Consider the following 18,896-nt stretch of genomic DNA (forward strand, 5'->3'; position numbering starts at 1 on the left):
AACAAAATATACTTAAAGTGTTTAACATAGACCTTTCATGTACTAAATACTTTTTTTTAAAGCAAGTTTTGCTCTGTCACCCAGGTTGGAGTGCAGTGGCACAATCTCAGCTCACTGCATCTTCCATTTTCCATCTCCCAGCTTCAAACAATCCTCCTACCTCAGCCTCCCCAGTAGCTGGGATTATAGGTGTGTGCCACCACACCCAACTAATTTTTATTTTTAGTAGAGATGGGGTTTCACCATGTTGGCCAGGCTGGTCTCAAACTCCTGATCTCAAATGATCCACCCACCTTGACCTCTACTAAATGCTTGATAATTGTTATCTATTATTGTCCTTATCAAAGTTTCAACTCCTAGTATAGTGCCTGGCACATAATGGGCATAATTCAATGTTTGCTGTACTTTTAGTATGAATTAAGAGTCTGAATAATCACTTGAAGAAGCCACTTTCTCATTGAATATTGAATAATTCATTCACACAACCTATTATTGAGAACCCACTGTGTGCCAGGCACTCTAGTGGGTTTGGGGAATATAAAAGTAAACAGTATGTGTTCTGCCCTTACCAAAGTGAAGATTTGGTGGGGGAGATACATACAAGTAAAGCAGCAATTACTGTAGCATGATAAGTATAGAGATTAAACAAAGAGTACTGTCAGTATGCCAGCACATAGCTGGATGTGGTGGTGCATTCCTGTAATCCTAGCACTTTGGGAGGCTGAGGTAGGAGGATTGCTTGAGACCAGCCTGCACAGCATAGTGAGACCTCCGTTCTCCAAAAAATTAAAAAAAAAAAAAATCTCATTATATAAAACCTCTCTAGTATTATCTTGTTCTACTTCTCCTCCTTACGCCGCATGTTACCATGTAAATCTCCTTTGAATTCCCACCTTTTGGGGTTTTAGTTGTTCTCTTTGCCTGGAAAGCTGAACCCTCTCCTTGTTACTCAGGTCTCAACTTAAATATGACCTTCTTAAAGAAGCATCTCTTATCCTCCAGTCTCAAGTAGCCATCCAGTTTCTCTCTGCCACATCCACCTGTTTAAATTATCTGCATGGCATGTGATTTTTCAGGATTTATTACTGTTTCATGTTTTATTGTTTCTTTTTTTTTTTTTTTTCTTTTTTTGAGAGAGTTTCACTCTTCTTGCCCAGGCTGGAGTGCAATGGCGCGATCTTGGCTCACTGCAACCTCCACCTCCCGGGTTCAACTGATTCTCCCGCCTCAACCTCCCAAGTGGCTGAGATTATAGGCATACACCACCACACCCAGCTAATTTTGTATTTTTAGTAGAGAAAAGGTTTCTCCATGTTGGTCAGGCTGGTCTAGAACTCCCAACCTCAGAGGATCCACCTGCCTCAGCTTCCCAGAGTGCTTTGGGATTACAGGCATGAGCCACTGTACCCGGTCTTATTGTTTATTTTGTATCAGTTTCCTGAGAGCAAATAACTTGTCTTGTTCTTGATCCTCACCTGCACACCTAGCCTTTTTGGTGTTTGAGAAAAGGCTATAAACTTGGAGTCAGAGAACCTAAATTTAATATTGGTTTGGGCTGCATTTTTTACTTCCTGTGTGCTCGTAAGAAGTCATACCATCTCTCTGAACCCAATTTATCTTCATTTTTGGTGCCGTGTTAAAGCTTGCTGCGTGGTTCAGGACCTCAAGACTCCTAGTCCACAGCTGTGTGCACTGTGTTACCTTCCTCTTGTGTATTGCTGCATAATTAATGCCTTGTCCTCCACTAGATGGTGGTGGCTTGGCCCTGTGTCATCTTCTTGGGTCTTCCCCTCCCTCATCTCACTGTTGTTTCAAGGTTTTGTATAGAGTCTATAGGTGGGATTGGAGTGATAGGAACTTCTCTTGTATTAATTGGCTTCTCTGCTTCTTTATAGGTGGATTGCTCAGGTTATGACCTGGAGCAGTTACACATCAAAGTGACTTCACTGTGCAGTCGCATAGAGCAGATTCAGTGTTACAACGCTAAGGATCGCCTAGCTCAGTCGGGTAAGCCTTAGCCTCCCCACTATTTCTGCCTTGTTGCTTCCTGTTTTTATGATTAGTACACCCCACCCTCAGTGCCTACCACCCATTCTCAGTGCTTACTCTACTTTTTCTCTCTAGACATGGCCAAATGTGTGGCCAACCTGCTGCGGGTGGTGCTGAGTCTTCATCATGCTCCTGATACAACCTCTGACTCGACACCAGACCCTCAGCGAGTCCCTTTGCGCCTCTTGGCTCCCCACATTGGCCGGCTCCCCATGCCTGAGGACTATGCCATGGACGAACTGCGCAGTCTTACCCAGTCCTATCTGCGAGAGCTGGCTGTTGGGAGCCTGTGAGCCCCAGGCTCTTTCCATCACACTCACATGCCCGTTCACACTCACCACACAGAGGTTTCCTGCCTTGTTTAGATTGGCACTGTTTACCATTCTCTGGGTTGGCTATAGAATCTACCCTCCCTCCCTGCTGCCACAAGCAGCATCCTACACTTGTTCAGGGCTTTTCTTAATACTGAACATAGCATAAGGGCTTCTGGAACCCAGAAGAGGAGACAAGTCTCCTTTTACCATGCTCAAGACCATTCAATGTTTTTCCTTTTAAAAAATGGTCAATAAAGCTCTTTTGGCAGAATCCCCCAAAGAACCAGGGAATCCTTTTTCACATTCTGGATCTTGTGACCCTCCATGCCAGCTACCCTATTCCTACCCTGGCCCTTTTATACTAGGATTTCCTAGGGGGAGTGAGGCAGATGATAATGGATTCTTAACAGATGAACTATCCACAGAAGGAAGAGGGATCCCCTCTCTTTAAGTAATTGGTTAGTTAACACTGAATTTTGGTGTCAAAGGGAGGATTGGCCTGAGTTAGGAAACAGAATGGGATCTTTCTGACACACTTAGGGCAGAAGTGAATGCCTGCCATGGAAGGGTTGATCTTCAAGGCTGGTTTTGTTTCTACCTTTAATGTTCCATGAACACCATACCTTTGTTACTACCATGTGCAGGAGCCCTTGGTCACATGTGACATGTCTCTGGGAAGCTCCCATAATTTGGTTTGGTCCCTGGTTTTCAGTCATCTTGCTGAGACTGTCTGGATTTGCTTGAAGAGTTTGGATAAAAAATGGCAGGTTGGGTAACCCTCCCTGTTCATCCCATGTTAGCTCCAGAGCATTTTCCACTCTCCGTCTACCCTTCCAGAAGCAACAACAAACCATGACTGAGGCAGGCATGGAGTTGGGTGTTAGGGGCAGGCAGAAGGCCTTTGCTACACTGCTGACAGCTATAGGGAGCCCCAGGTAATGGCATGAGATAGCCGGTATTAGGGCTGTCAGGCAATATGGCCATACCTGGGTCTTTATGCATGAAGATTATGTAAAGGTTTTTATTAAAATATATATATATATATATAAATGATCTAGATTATTTTCCTCTTTTTCTGAAGCTACTTTCTTAAATAAATAAATAAAATGTTTATAGCATTCCTGGTATTGGCTTTCCCTTTGTATTTTTGAGCCTTCTTGCCCTGAGATTCTTTATGGTGGCTTTGTTTGATTTAGCCTGTTTTTGAATTTGTCTTTAAATGGAAATAGGCCATGGGTTGAAGAGAGAACAATTTGGTGCTAAACTGAGATACAGATTAGCCCGATGGCTAGATTTATAAGGGCAGATTTAGGGGTAAGGGAGTTGATTATTGATTAATACTGATTCCTGTACATATATTTATGCATGTAGTTTCCCAGGTCTCAAATTGCCCAATAGAATATACCATTCAAAGCCTCCTCGCTCTTCTACTCTAGTGGTTTTTGTTTTTAAACCTTGAGTGACATTTCACCTTTCTAAATCTAGATTCCCTTTTGTAAAGGGGATAATGATCCCTGATGTTACTTCACAGGGCTGTTTTCAAGAGGAATCAATTGAATAGCGTAAGTACTATTCCAGATCTTATTTTGATTTGTCAAGCTAGAGATGTGAGCAAATTCCAATTAAGATTAGACCAAAGACATCTGAGACTTTGAGGAATTCAGGGATGAGAAAGCAGAGTGGGTCAGCTCTGTGGCTGGAACTTCCATTTAACTTAGGTGCATCAGGACAAGAGTTACTTAGCTGGAATCCCCTTCACTACTGACTCATAATGTAAACCTAAGTGAGTCACAGAGCATTATAGGACTCTTCCAACAAAGAACTGCTAACCTAGTTTCCTTACCAGAGGAATGTTTCAAAAAGCAAGTATGCTATAGAAATGGTTAGCTCTTAGCGATGTTAACTGTGGGCCAGCAGCAGTGGCTCACGCCTCTTTTCCCAGCACTTTGGGAGACCAAGGTGGGAGGAGGTTTGAGGCCAGGAGTTCAAGACCAGCCCAGGCAACATGACAGGACTCTGTCTCTAAAAAGAATAGTTAGGCATGGTGGTGTGTGCCCATAGTCCCAGCTACTCAAGAGACTAAGGCAAGAGGATCGCTTGAGCCCAGGAGTTGAAGGCTGCAGTGAGCCATGATCGTGCCACTGCACTCCAACCTGGGCAACAGAGCAAGAAAAAAAGGTTCTAAATCAGAGATTTGTCATAGAAGCCATGTAGCGTAATAGAGAATATCAACTTCCAGTTCAAGTTAAGGTTGATGAACAATCTCTTCTACATTCCAAAATTCCTTTGAAATAGTAAAAAAAGTTTTCATTTCTAAAAAAAATGCTCAAAAACATAAAACAGGAACCAGTTACCTCAAGATTTGATAGATCTGTGGAATCTATAACATCCAGATAATTTATTTTCTCAGCAGAACCCTGAAATAATTCCAAAATGAACGTTAACAGGTCTGGAGAATTAAATGTTAGAATAGCTGAGCAAAGGCCCACAGAGTAGCTGCTCTTTTTAGATGTTTCATCTTTATTTAGCTCAGTTTTGTCCATTCGTATTTCCAGAAAATTGTCTCAGATTTTTTGTTATTCAAATAACCAGTTCTTAGACTTATTAATCAATTTTACTGGGGTTCTGTATGGTAATTATTAATTTCTGCTTCAAATGTTCATTTCTTAGGCTTTCCTGAGCGTTTGTTTAAACCTTGTATTGTTTGGGCACGATGGCTCACGCCTGTAATCCCAGCACCTGAGGAAGCCAAGGAGGGAGGATCCCTTGAGCCCAGGAGTTTAAGACCAGCCTGGGCAACATAGGGAGACCTCATCTCTTCAAAAAAAAAAGAACAAAAAATAGCTGGTTGGTATGCACCTCTAGTCCCAGCTACTCAGGAGGCTGAGGTGGGATAATGGCCTGAGGCCAGGAGGCAGAGGTTGCAGTGAGCTGTGATTGCGGCACTGCACTCCAGCCTGGGCAACAGAACCAGACCTTCATATGTTTTTGCAGAGACAGGCTGGTCTCCAACTCCTGGGCTCAAGCAGTTCTCCCTCCTTGGCCTCCCAAAGTGCTGGGATTACAGATCTGAGCCACTGTGTCTGGCCTGTTTCCTAATCTCTTATTATCTCTATTTTTGTCTTTTTGGGTTGTATTCTAGGTAATTTCTTCAGATCTGTCTTGGAATTCATTGGTTATCTCTCTTCAGCTATGTCTAATCTGCTATTTTAATATTTATATTATTAATTTTCATAAGATATAGTATTAAATCATATTACACATCTATTTATTTTTATTTTCTTTTTGAGACAAGGTCTTGCTTGGTCACTCAGGCTGGAGTGCAGTTGGATGATCACTATTTTGTTTTTAAAAGATGCAATGTGGCCGGGCGCGGTGGCTCACGCCTGTAATCCCAGCACTTTGGGAGGCCGAGGCGGGTGGATCACGAGGTCAAGAGATCGAGACCATCCTGGTCAACGTGGTGAAACCCTGTCTCCACTAAAACTACAAAAAATTAGCTGGGCCTGGTGGTGCGTGCCTGTAATCCCAGCTACTCAGGAGGCTGAGGCAGGAGAATTGCCTGAACCCAGGAGGCGGAGGTTGCAGTGAGCCGAGATCGCGCCATTGCACTCCAGCCTGGGTAACAAGAGCGAAACTCCGTCTAAAAAAAAAAAAAAAAAAAAAGATACAATGTAATTTAGAAAGGAATGTCTCCTTACCCCAGTTATCTATGTTCAAATGCCAGGTCCACTGTTCTGTGCTATGGAATTTTAGGTAAATTATTCCTGAGTCTCAGTCACCACATTTGTAAAATAGAAACAATAATAATATCTTCCTTAAAGGGTGTTGTTTGAATTATGAATTAACTATTAACATGCCTAGTGCCTGTGATCTCTTTCTTATTTCTGCGATTATTTCATCATTATCCCAGAAAATCCCTGAAGCCCTTAGCCATTATCCCTAAATCTTCCCAGCCCTAGATAACCACTAATCTACTTCTTGTCTCTATAGATTTGCCAGTTCTGGACATTTCATATAAAAGGAATCATACAATATGTGGTCTTGTGACTAGCTTCTTTAATTTAGCATAATATTTCAAGGTTCATTCATGTAGCATGTATCAGTACTGTGTTACTTTAAATGGCCAACTAATATTCCATTTTATGGATATATGACTTACGACTCTTTTTTTTCTTTTAGAGATGGGATATTGGCATGTTGCCCAGGATGGAGTACAGTGGCTATTTCTCAGGCATGATCATAGTGCACTGTAGCCTCAAACTCTTGGATTCAAGCAATCCTCCTGTCTCAGCCTCCTAATTACTGGGACTACAGGTGCACACCACTGCACCTGGCTCAACTATTTTTTATATACATTCATCAGTTGAATGACATTTGTACTGTTTCCATTTTGTGTCTATGAATAATGCTGGTATGAACATTCATATACAAATTTTTGTGTAGAGACATGTTTTCATTTATCTTGAGTATACACCTAGAAGTGAAATTGCTGGAACATACCCATTTTGAGTCAATTTTTGTGAAAATATAAAATCTATGTGTAGTTTCCATTTCCTTTTTGTTTTTTTATTGTTTTTTTGGGGTTTTTTGTTTTGTTGTTTGTTTTTTTGCTTATGGATATCTAGTTGTTCCAACACCATTTGTTGAAAAGACCATCCTTTCTCTATTGAATTGCCTTTGGTCCTTCATCAAAGATCAGTTGACTATATTTGTGTTGATCTGTTTCCAAACTCTCTGTTCTGTTCCATTGATCCATGTCTTAATTCTTTTGCCAATATCACAGTCTTGATTACTGTAGCTTTATAGTAATTTTTCAAGTTGAGTAGTGTAGTGTCAGTTCTCCAGTTTTTCTTCAAAGTTAGTATTTTGAGTCTTTTCCTTTTCCTTGTAAATTTTAGAGTTAGTTTGTTGATAACCACAAAATAACTTGCGGTGATTTTGATTAAGATTGCATAGAATGGTGGGGTGCGGTGGCTCAAGCCTGTAATCCCAGCACTGTGGGAGGCTGAGGCGGGTGGATCACGAGGTCAAGAGATCGAGACCATCCTGGTCAACATGGTGAAACCCCGTCTCTACTAAAAAAATACAAAAAATTAGCTGGGCATGGTGGCGCGTGCCTGTAATCCCAGCTACTCAGGAGGCTGGGGCAGGAGAATTGCCTGAACCCGGGAGGCGGAGGTTGCGGTGAGCCGAGATTGCGCCATTGCACTCCAGCCTGGGTAACAAGAGCAAAACTCCGTCTCAAAAAAAAAAAAAGATTGCATAGAATGTATATATCAAGGTGGAAAGAACTGGCATCTTACGATATTGAGTCTTCCTACCCATGAATATTACATCTCTCTCTACTCATGTAGCTGTTTGTAAACATTATCTTTCATCAGAATCGTGTGGTTGTCTTTATATAGATCTTGTACACATTTTGTTATATGTATTCTTTTTTTTTTTTTTTTTGCCCACCTGCAACTGTCTTGATCAAGTTATATATATTCATTCTTAAGTATTTTTTTGGTGCTAATTAAAATGGCAGTGTGTATTTTATTTTTGTTTTTTTGAGACAGAGTCTCACTCTTGCCCAAGCTGGAGCGCAGTGGCGTTGAAGCAGGAACGGCGGGGAACAAACCTCTGAAACAACGAACTGAGGAAGGAAGTGGCTTTTTATTCGGCCAGGAGCTGCAGGTGGGCTGCAGCCTCATTCACGGAGCTCCGGGAGCTGCAGCTTCTCTCCCCTTTTATAGGCTTATGCTAAAGGAGAAATGGGCGGAACTATGTCATTGTCCATTTGCTGGATTTCTGACCTTACAATCTTTTGACTTCATTGATTTGCTAATTCATACGCAGCTTGAGGTGGAGGGGGACGGCAAGAGAAGGGGGCTTACAGAGACCGGACAAAAGCAGCAAGCTGTTTGTTGGCAGAGGTGTTTCCAGGAGGGAGCCTGGTCTGTGGAGATGTGGGGGCGTGACCCAGTGCCTGGCTCCAGCCGGCAGAGATAACATTCATTTGCAGCTCTTTCAAAGTTAGCAGATAGCAGAGATGCTGGGAACTAAAGAGGGAGTCATTTTTCCAGCTCGTTGGTATTTTATTTCATTTCATTTTTTTTCCTTCTTCACCCTCCTTCCCTTCTGGAAAGGGGGAAGGAGGAGGTGAAATAGAAGGTGAAGGGGTCTCCCCTCCCAGCGTGGTCTCGGCTAACTGCAACCACCACCTCCCGGGTTCAAGCAATTCTCTTGCCTCAGCCTCCCATGTAGGTGGGACTACAGATGCATGCCACCACGCCCGGCTGGTTTTTGTATTTTTAGTAGAGACGGACGGGGTTTCACCATGTTTGCCAGGGTGGTCTCGCTCCTGACCTCAGGTGATCCATCCACCTCAGCCTCTCAAAATGCTGGGATTATAGGCATGAGCCACTGCCCCTGGCCAGCAATGTGTTTTTAGTGTGGAATTCTAATTGTTCATTGCTGGTATATAAGAAAACAGTTGAGCTGGGCGCGGTGGCTCACGCTTGTAATCCCAGCACTTTGGTAGGCCGAGGTGAGTGGATCACCAGAGGTCAGGAGTTCGAGACAGGCCTGGCCAACATGGAGAAACCCCATCTCTACTAAAAATACAAAATTTAGGGGATCGTGGTGGTAGGCGCCTGTAGTCCCAGCTACTCGGGAGGCTGAGGCAGTAGAAGTGCCTGAACCCGGGAAGCAGAGGTTGCAGTGAGCTGAGATGCCACGGCACTCCAGCCTGGGTGACGAGCAAAATTCCGTCGAAAGGAAAGAAGGAAGGAAAGCAGAAGAAAGGAAAGAGGAAGGAAGGGAAAGAGATAGGGAGGGTCAAAGGAAGGAAGGGGGGAGCGAGGGAAGGAAGGAAAAAGAAAACAGTTGGCTGGGGCCGGGCGCGGTGGCTCAAGCCTGTAATCCCAGCACTTTGGGAGGCCGAGGCAGGTGGATCACGAGGTCACGAGATCGAGACCATCCTGGTCAACATGGTGAAACCCCGTCTCTACTAAAAATACAAAACATTAGCTGGGCATGGTGGTGCGTGCCTGTAATCCCAGCGACTCAGGAGGTTGAGGCAGGAGAATTGCCTGAACCCAGGAGGTGGAGGTTGCGGTGAGCCGAGATCGCGCCATTGCACACCAGCCTGGGTGACAAGAGCGAAACTCCGTCTCAAAAAAAAAAAAAAAAAAAAGAAAACAGTTGGCTGGTGTTGAAACCCTGTCTCCTAAAAATACAAAAATAATCCCAGCTACTTGGGAGGCTGAGGCAGAAGAATGGCTTAAACCTGGGAGGTGAAGGTTGCAGTGAGCTGAGGTCATGCCACTGCACTCCAGCCTGGTGACAAAGCAACACTCCATCTCAAAAAAAAAAAGTTAACAAAGATAGTTTAATTTCTTCCTTCCCAAACTTTTATCTTCTTTTCTTGTCTTACTGAACTAATTAGGGCTTCAATATGATGTTGAATAGGAGTGGCGAGAGGGGGACATCTTTATTCTAATTTTAGGGAGAAAACTTCTAGTTTCTCACCATTAAGTATACCCTAGTGGCAGGGTTTTTTGGTAGTTGTTCTTTAGCAAGTTAAGGACAGTTCCCCTCTACTAGTTTGAATGAGTGAATGTTGGATTTCTGAGGCTTCAGTTTGAAATCATGTGAATGCTTGTGTGACATCCAGAGGGGAATGTTAGGAAGGTGGTTAGAGATAAGCATAGTATCTAGGAGAGGGAACTGAGTCAAGGAAGAGCAGGGAATCACTGGCACATTCACGATGCCCGAAGTCATGGCTATTGATGTGATTGCCAGGGAAGTATGTGCTGCTGCTATTGATCAGGCAGCTGGTTAACTTGATCAAAAATAATCAAAATTCTGTGCACAATAAATACCTGTGACTCTAAATGTGTGTTCCTGAGGATAGCCTGACTACCTCACTGGGACCACAGTGTAAAGACTGTTGATGACTTGCTGTACCTTAGGCACTCTGCTAGACAGTGCCTCGCACTATCAGGTTATCTCACTTGATCCTTGCAATGTTCAGGATGAGCACTGTTAATCCCATTACCCAGACTGAGAAAACTGAAACCCAGAGAGTCTCAATATCTTACCCAGGTGAGAGTGCTCATAAGACAGGGCTGAAAGTGACTCTGAAGCGTGTGCTTGCCCTGCCACACTGCCCACAGTGTTTGGGCAAGGTGAAAAAACAGGCTCAGATGGGAATGACTACAGGGAGTCTGAGGAGAGGATGTGGGCTCCATCTTCTGCTCCGTTGAGTTACCTGGAGTGGCCTGAGGCTCAACACCACTCCGTCTAGGAGGGAAGGGCTTGCTTGGCCCAAAGCGCCTAGCCTGGAGTGTCTAGTCCTGCACTGCAAGAAGAGCTGTAGGTCTAAGGAGAACCTCCACCTCCAGAATTCAGGCAATGGTGGCTAAGATGGGAGGACAGTTACCCATCCACTGACCCTGGCCCCTCACACTCTGAAGCCCTGGTCTTCCACATGCCCTGACCCAGCATACCTGTACTCTCCAACCCCCGAGGGTGGGCCTGAGCTGAGTTTGAGTCTGTGTGCTGCTTTTTACAGTGTTTGAATAATTCAGGCCCCAGAGGCCTAAGGTGTCAGTTTTCCTTGCTCTGTTGTCATGGGCACAGGTGTCTCAACACCTGTGTAATGCACATGTGTAATTAAGCTAATGAAAGGACAGAGAGGGAGGGGTGTTGTCCTGTGCCTTGGACTCCTCTAGGCTGATCAAGGGAAGTCCCTGTTCCCTGTTCTGCTGAGAGAGCAGCAGGCTCATCTAGAGTCCAGGTGTGGGGAATGGAAGAAGGAAGGAAGGAAGGGTGAAACAGAAGTAGGAGAAAGGGAGAGAGTACAAAGAAGTGGACAGGGGACAATCAGAGTCAGGGAGGCAGAGAGACCAAGAAAATTACAGAGGGAAAGACAAGGAAGCAGAGGCAGAACAAAAGGCAAAGTGGGTGGGGAGCATAGGAAAGGGCAGGCAGAGGCCAGAAAAAGCAAGGCCCAGCAGAGAAGAAGGACCAAGCACTCAAGTCCAGGGGCAAGCACCAGTTGGAGGATCAGAAGACAGGAGGGCTGCAGGGCGCCTTAGAGGGTGGCTGGACCCACCAGAGATCTCAGTCTTACTTCTGACTTCTAGGTACTGTCCACACCATCCTTGCCAGCTGGGCCTAATTTTGCCTTAGGTCTGGCCAGGAGGCCTCACACCCAGAGACCTGCCCCACTTCCTACTGTGGCAGGGCCATGGGGCTTCGGAGCCACCACCTCAGCCTGGGCCTTCTGTTGCTGTTTCTACTCCCTCCAGGTATGAAGCTCAGTACCCCAGCCCTGGCCTCTCCTGGTAGTGCTGCTATTCCCGTCCTCCCCAAATCCCTCTCCATGTGGTCTCTCTTCTCTTTCTCCTCAGTACCTGTTCTGAGAGCAAGCTCTCTATTCAGGGAGTGTAGAGGAGAAGGGTGCCGAAGAGGCTGAGAGGAGACTTGCTTGGCTGGGGTGGGAACAGTGAGCAGGGAGACTCCAGAGACGGGGCTAGGAAAATCAGAGGGGCTAGATGCTGAAGGGCCTGCCGGCCAGGCCAGGACTTTCTCTTGCAGACAATGGGGAGCACCGAAAGGTTTCAGCAGCATCCTGGCCTGGTCAGATGTGCATGCTTAAAAGCATGGTCTACGGGCATGGAACGGGTAGGGAAAGGTGAGCCTCAAGGGGGGGGGGATAGCAGTAAGGGGAAGGGCCTGGCTAGGAGGGTAGAGGATGGACTCAAGACAATGTTTAGTGAAATCTGGAGGATTGGAAGGATCTGACAGGATCTGGAGATTGACTGGATTCTCCAGGGAGGAGGTGGGAGAGGGAGAAGGGAGGGATAATTCCCACATTTCCAGCTGAGGTCACTAGTCCAGCTGAGGGCATGCTGTTTGCTAAGATAGGGAACATGGGATAAGAAGCAGTTTTCGGTCGGGTGCAGTGGCTCATGCCTGTAATCCCAGCACTTTGGGATGCCGAGGCGGGTGGATCATGAGGTCAAGAGATCGAGACCATCCTGGCCAACATAGTGAAACCCTGTCTCTACTAAAATACAAAAATTAGCTAGGTGTAGTGGTGCACGCCTGTAGTCCCAGCTACTTGGGAGGCTGAGGCAGGAGAATTGCTTGAAGCCGGGAGGCGGAAGTTGCAGTGAGCAGTGGGCTGAGATCGGCCACTGCACTCCAGCCTGGCGCCTGGCAAAAGAGCGAGACTCTGTCTCAAAAAAGCAAGTTTCAGAGCATAGAGGGAAGAACTGAGTTCATATTTTGTTCCCTCAGAGTTTACGATGCCTGTGGGAAACCCAGGAGTAGACTGTACTCTATTTGGGTCTGGAGCTCAAGAGAAAAATCTGGGATAAAGAAAAAGAAGGGAGCCAAGGACGGGATTCTCAGGAAGAATCTTTAGTTCTGGGATTGACGACAGTGTGTGTCAGGAAAGCCTAGGGAAGTGTGTTTTCAGAAAGAGGGAATGTTCCATCGTATCAGAAGTTTTGAAGAAACGAGCTTGAGATGGAGAAGTGGAAACTGTAAGATTATTCGAAAGAAAGGAGAGACAGACCCAGGGTCAGGTTTAGCAAGTTTATTTAACCTGCCAGGCTGTCTTACCACAGGCAGTGAAGGCAGCCGCCTGGCTTACAGACTATGGGGGTTATATAGGGGTTTGCAGGTAGTCGGGTACTATTCTAAGAAAAACTATTCTGGTTCTTAGGGCTGACGTCCTGTTCACTGGGGTCAACATCTTGGGTTTGAGAGCCACGTGCGACCACATCCCAAAATCTAGGTGCCCTGTTTACAAGGCCTGAGGCTGTTTCTGTTACAAGCTTGGCTTAACGGGAGAATGGAGTGGGTGGGCTATGGGCCCTTCTTGTTATAACCCTAACAGAAACAGGTTTAAGAGAGACGAGGGGGCAGAGCAGTGGGGTTCAGAATCCCTGGGTGAAAGTCTATACTCTTGGGGCTTATTTGGGTTGCTCCCGCATTTGTGGAGAGGCAGACAGACTCCAGGTCCTTGGAAAGGGAAGGGTGGAGGAGAAATTTGTCAGCCTGGTGCCAGAAGATAGGACCAGTTCACTCCACGGCCTTTAAATCATGTGTCCCTGCAGGGAGAAACTAGAGCCACAGCTAGAGCAAGAGAGGGCAGACACTGTGGAGGGCATTCATAAGGACAGGGCCCCAGCCCTGGCAGTGGAGGGTGGGAGCAGAGGCCCCAGGACTAGGGCCTGGGATGGACAACCCTCCTTACTGCCCCTCCAGAGTGCCTGGGAGCTGAGGGCCGGCTGGCTCTCAAGCTCTTCCGTGACCTGTTCACCAACTACACAAGTGCCCTGAGACCTGTGGCAGACACAGACCAGACTCTGAATGTGACCCTGGAGGTGACACTGTCCCAGATCATCGACATGGTGCGTTGTGGTGGTGATACAGCTGTAGAATCTTAGCTGTCTCAGTGTCAAGAAATGAAGGGGTGAGAGACTGGGATTCTTCTCCATGGAATCCCTTTTCTGTAAATATTAATATTAACAACAACAGTAACGGTTACTAACTATGGGGTACTGACTGTTGGGTGCCTACTTTCTACCCAACATTTTGCACACTTGAACTTACTGAATCCTTGCTAAGCAGGGATTCTTACCCCATATAACTGCTGAGGAAACTGAGGCCCAGAAAAAAGAAGAGCCCACTAAGGTTACATGGCAAGGTCAGGCCTGGGTGGGAACTGGACAGTATGGACAAGTTGGGTTTGTGGGTGCTGACCAGAGCCTTGCAGGTGAGTGTGCACAAACAGGGCAAGATATACATATACATGTCCACATCTCTGCCACTCCCTGCCCCCACTAGGATGAACGGAACCAGGTACTGACTCTGTACCTGTGGATACGGCAGGAGTGGACAGATGCCTACCTTCGATGGGACCCCAATGCCTATGGTGGCCTGGATGCCATCCGCATCCCCAGCAGTCTTGTGTGGCGGCCAGACATCGTACTCTATAACAAGTACTGCCTATCTGGGCCCCTCCCCTCTCCTACCCCTCTCTAGACTTGCCCTTAGCCCTGAGTGTGCACTGATGCCCTCTCCCTACCACCTAACCCAGTTGCCATGCTGCCCTGGAAGCATTCCCCCAGGACCTTTCTAAGCTGCCCAGCACTCATAGCCCCTCCATGGCACCCCCACTTTAGGCTATCCCAGACCAGCCCAGGCTGAACGTCTCCTGGGAACCTACTGTGTGGTCCAGGGCAGATGTCTGAATCACAAGGGCCTCTCTAGGGCACACTTTTAGCTCCAGGTCTCTCAGGGCTCTCTCAAGAGCCTAAGGGTCTCTTTCCTCCAGGACATAGCCCTCTGGAACACTGCTTTATTGTCTCCTTGACCAGTTTCGTGTCTCAGCCAACATATAGCTCTGCATATTTTCTCTGGGAACCCCTCTACATGTTTTGCAGATGGCCCCCAAGGGAAGTCACTGTATGGCCCAGAGGTACCTCTGGGTTCTGCAGAGGCCTTTTTTTTTTTTTTGAGACAGAGTGTTGCTCTATCACCAGGCTGGAGTGCAGTGGCGCAATCCCAGCTCACTGCAACTTCCGTTTTCCAGTTTCAAGCAATTCTCCTGCCTCAGCCTCCCGAGTAGCTGGGACTATAAGCATGCACAACCACGCCTGGCTAATTTTTTTGTATTTTTAGTAGAGACGGGTTTCACCATGTTGGTCAGGATGGTCTCGATCTCTTAACCTTGTGATCTGCCCGCCTCAGCCTCCCAAAGTGCTGGGATTACAGGGGTGAGCCACGGTGCCCCGCCTGCAGAGGCCTTTTTATACATCCTTTAGCTAGTCTGTGTCCCTTCTGGACCCTTCAGGCACCACCCCTTCCAGCCCTTGAAAGGCAGTGGGTCTCTCTAGGTGCACTTCACCCTCTATGTGGCTTTTTTCTGAAAACAAAAATAAAATTAACGAAAGAAAAGCAGAAGTTTATTAACCTGCTGTACCCCTCACAGGAGAGGCCTTAGTTCAAAAGTATTTTTCTCTGAGGGCAGCGGCTTAGGGGCCTTGTTTAAATAGAGATTCAAGAAAGAGCCAATAAATTGTAAATAGTGGCAAGACAAAGGAGAGGGCAGTTCCAGCCTTTAAAAGGCAGGAAAACGTGGGAAGAGGGTGAAATCTGTTCCCAGATTCCTCTGGTGCCTGCTGGTGCCCTTTGGATAAGCAAGTGCTGTCTCCAGCAAGGAAGGACTGATGTCCTGCCATCAGGCCAGCAGAGGCTGGGGCCGGGTGCACCCCTGCGTCGTGAGTGTCTCGAACTTAACCAGCCTCAATATTCTGGGGAGAAGTTTTGGTTTCCGTCAGTTGGGGGTCTGCCGTGGGCTCCCCGCCGGCTGCTCCTTCGGCAGAACAGCCTGGGTGAGCCCCGCCCCGCCTGTCCACAGGGCGGATGCGCAGCCGCCAGGCTCCGCTAGCACCAACGTGGTCCTGCGCCATGACGGCGCCGTGCGCTGGGACGCACCGGCCATCACGCGCAGCTCGTGCCGTGTGGACGTGGCGGCTTTCCCGTTCGACGCCCAGCGCTGCGGCCTGACGTTCGGCTCCTGGACCCACGGCGGGCACCAGCTGGATGTGCGGCCACGCGGCGCCGCCGCCAGCCTGGCAGACTTCGTGGAGAACGTGGAGTGGCGCGTGCTGGGCATGCCGGCGCGACGGCGCGTGCTCACCTACGGCTGCTGCTCCGAGCCCTACCCCGACGTCACCTTCACGCTGCTGCTGCGCCGCCGCGCCGCCGCCTATGTATGCAACCTGCTGCTGCCCTGCGTGCTCATCTCACTGCTCGCACCGCTCGCCTTCCACCTGCCCGCCGACTCTGGCGAGAAGGTGTCGCTGGGCGTCACCGTGCTGCTGGCGCTGACCGTCTTCCAGCTGCTGCTAGCCGAGAGCATGCCACCGGCCGAGAGTGTGCCGCTCATTGGTGAGCAGCTGGGGCACAGGGCAGGTGGGGGGGCGACAATGCACGGGGGGTTCCCCCAGGGTGGGGCCTCTACTGGGCCTGGGTCTGCGGAATGGCCCCGCTTCAGAGCGTGAGAGGGGCGTCCTGGGAACGTGTCCTGATTTTCAGACCGAGGAAAGGATTAGATGGTGGAACAAGGCCTACTTGGTGGTGGAACATCAGAGCCTACTAATAGGCAAAATCTATTGAGTGCTCGCTGTGTGCCAGGCACTCCCCTAAGCACTTAACCTTTATTAACTCAGGTAAGCATCACCACAAACCTAGGAAGCAGGCCCTCTAGTTATCTCCATTTGTACAGAAAGGATGTGTATCTTGCCCCAGCTCATGCCCATCGTTATTTGAGAGCAGGACTCTTCTGGATTGTGTATGAGTACAGCCTGCAGCGGTGAGGGGAGCAATTAGGGAGCAGTAGCTTCTGATGACCCACATGTAGGAATGAAGGATGGGAAGAACTAGGCCCCTACCTCCTTCCTGCTTCCATCCATGGAGCTTGGAGGGTCAGGAGAGCCTCATGCTGGGCTTATTTCCATTTGTGCAGAGGAGGCTCAGGATCCACAGGCTTTTGTTTTGAGTCTCAACTGGCTCTCTCTCTTGCAGGGAAGTACTACATGGCTACTATGACCATGGTCACATTCTCAACAGCACTCACCATCCTTATCATGAACCTGCATTATTGTGGTCCCAGTGCCCACCCAGTGCCAGCCTGGGCTAGGGCCCTCCTGCTGGGACACCTGGCACGGGGCCTGTGTGTGCGGGAAAGAGGGGAGCCCTGTGGGCAGTCCAGGCCACATGAGTCATCCCTTAGCCTTGAGCCTCCTGAGGGAGGGGCTGGCCACCCAGAGGGCCCTTGCCATGAGCCACGGTGTCTGTGCCGCCAGGAAGCCCTGCTGCGTCATGTAGCCACCATTGCCAATACCTTCCACAGCCACCGAGCTGCCCAGCGCTGCCATGAGGACTGGAAGCGCCTGGCCCGTGTGATGGACCGCTTCTTCCTGGGCATCTTCTTCTCCATGGCCCTGGTCATGAGCCTCCTGGTGCTGGTGCAGGCCCTGTGAGGACTGGGACTAAGTCACAGGGATCTGCTGCAGCCACAGCTCCTCCAGAAAGGGACAGCCAAGGCCAAGTGGCTGCTGGTCTTTAGGCCAGCCAGCCTCCCCACTACTCCTAAGACCCTGGACACTTGACTTCACAATCCACGAGGGAGCACTCATTGACTACACACCCTAACTAAAGGAAGTCCAGAGACCTAATTCCAAAAAAAGAGGAACTCTACAAAGGCAATGTCACAGAGTACAGTCTTGGAGGCACAGAATTGTTGGTGCTGGGTATTAGAGCTGTCCGTGATGAGCATGCTGGTTATTTTGAGAAACGGAACTGCCACAATTTCCTGTCTTCCTTCCTAGGTGGCTGCTTTGCAGGGCCTTGGCTCTTACCTTTCCCTGCCTAGGGGCGCAGGGAAAAGGATTGGGGATTCTCAGTCTAGTTTCCAGACAGGAGGCCCTATGGACATTTGGCCCCAAATTCCCAATTCAATAAAGTAAGCGTGTACCTAGCACCTCCTTGATATCCAGTATTACCCTTGAGGTCTGTGGTGGTGGAAGCTGGGGGTCCAGATCTGTCTGTACTTCAGGTCTGTCTCATGGCCGCTGGTGCAAGTCCTGGAATTCAAAGCCTGAGAACCTGAAGTTCTGATGTCCAATGGTAAGAGAAGGATGTCCCAGCTCTAGGAAAGAGCATGAATTTGCCTTTCGCCTGCCTTTTTGTCCTCTCCATGCCCTCCCACATTGAGACTGGAACTTGCCCACTCAGTCCACCAACTCACATGCCAATCTCCTGTTGAAAACCCTTAACGACACATCCAGAAAGAATGCTTCCCCAGCTGTCTGGGTATTAGTGGTGTCCATGGTAGTGGGTTATCATAACTTATGAATGCCACTTTCACTAAAGTTGTTATATAACCCCCTACTGATAAATTGGACTAGCTTAAAAAGAAAAAAAATTTAGGCAACCTGGGCAAGATAGGGAGACCCTGTCTTTATAAAAAATACAAAAATTATGGCTGGGTGTGGTGGCTCACGCCTGTAATCCCAGCACTTTGAGGGGGTCAAGGCGGGCAGATCACAAGGTCAGGAGTTTGAGACCAGCCTGGCCAATATGGTGAAACCCTGTCTCCACTAAAAATACAAAAAATTAGCCAGGTGTGGTAGGCACCTGTAATTCCAGCTACTCAGGAGGCTGAGGCAGGAGAATCGCTTGAACCCAAGAGGCTGAGGCTGCAGTGAACCAAGATCACAACACTGTACTCCAGCCTGGGCAACAACAGTGAAAATCCATCTTAAAAAAAAAAAAAAAAAGCCAGTACTTTGGGAGGTTAAGGCAGTGGATTACCTATTACCTGAGTTTGGGACCAGCCTGACCAACATGGAAAAATACATGTCTGTACTAAAAATACAAAATTAGCCAGGTGTGGTGGTGGGTGCCTATAATTCTAGCTACTCAGATGGCTGAGACAGGAGAATTGCTTGAACCCAGGAG

At 47.9% G+C, this 18,896-nt stretch overlaps 2 protein-coding genes across 6 annotated transcripts in view; both read left to right on the forward strand.

Moving 5' to 3' along the window:
* The window catches only part of NUP98 (nucleoporin 98 and 96 precursor), a 118,016-nt gene extending 114,535 nt beyond the window's left edge, over positions 1-3,481 (forward strand). For all 5 annotated transcript variants that reach the window (XM_032258895.1, XM_032258896.1, XM_032258899.1 and 2 more), the window contains 2 exons: positions 1,896-2,007; positions 2,125-3,481. In XM_032258895.1, the coding sequence (XP_032114786.1) occupies positions 1,896-2,007; positions 2,125-2,342 (330 nt within the window). In that variant the 3' untranslated portion in view covers positions 2,343-3,481. The remainder of the gene's footprint in view (positions 1-1,895; positions 2,008-2,124) is intronic.
* A 6,210-nt stretch (positions 3,482-9,691) lies between these two features.
* On the forward strand, positions 9,692-17,916 carry CHRNA10 (cholinergic receptor nicotinic alpha 10 subunit). The gene is made up of 5 exons (XM_032258918.1): positions 9,692-11,662; positions 13,632-13,777; positions 14,214-14,368; positions 15,790-16,322; positions 16,959-17,916. Exons 1-5 carry the CDS (start codon positions 11,602-11,604, stop codon positions 17,414-17,416), a joined length of 1,353 nt encoding a protein of 450 aa, XP_032114809.1. The 5' UTR covers positions 9,692-11,601; the 3' UTR covers positions 17,417-17,916.
* The last annotated feature ends 980 nt before the right edge of the window (positions 17,917-18,896 follow it).

This window comes from Sapajus apella, unplaced genomic scaffold (genome assembly GCF_009761245.1).
Source record: "Sapajus apella isolate SASKATOON/1434 unplaced genomic scaffold, GSC_monkey_1.0 scaffold106, whole genome shotgun sequence".
NCBI classification, from domain to species: Eukaryota; Metazoa; Chordata; class Mammalia; order Primates; family Cebidae; genus Sapajus; species Sapajus apella.

Coding starts and splice junctions, on each gene's coding strand:
- CHRNA10 (XM_032258918.1), top strand. CDS start 11,602: ATGGGGCTTCGGAGCCACCACCTCAGCCTGGGCCTTCTGTTGCTGTTT. Junction 11,663..13,631: donor GCTGTTTCTACTCCCTCCAG/GTATGAAGCTCA, acceptor CTGCCCCTCCAG/AGTGCCTGGGAGCTGAGGGC. Junction 16,323..16,958: donor CGAGAGTGTGCCGCTCATTG/GTGAGCAGCTGG, acceptor TCTCTCTTGCAG/GGAAGTACTACATGGCTACT.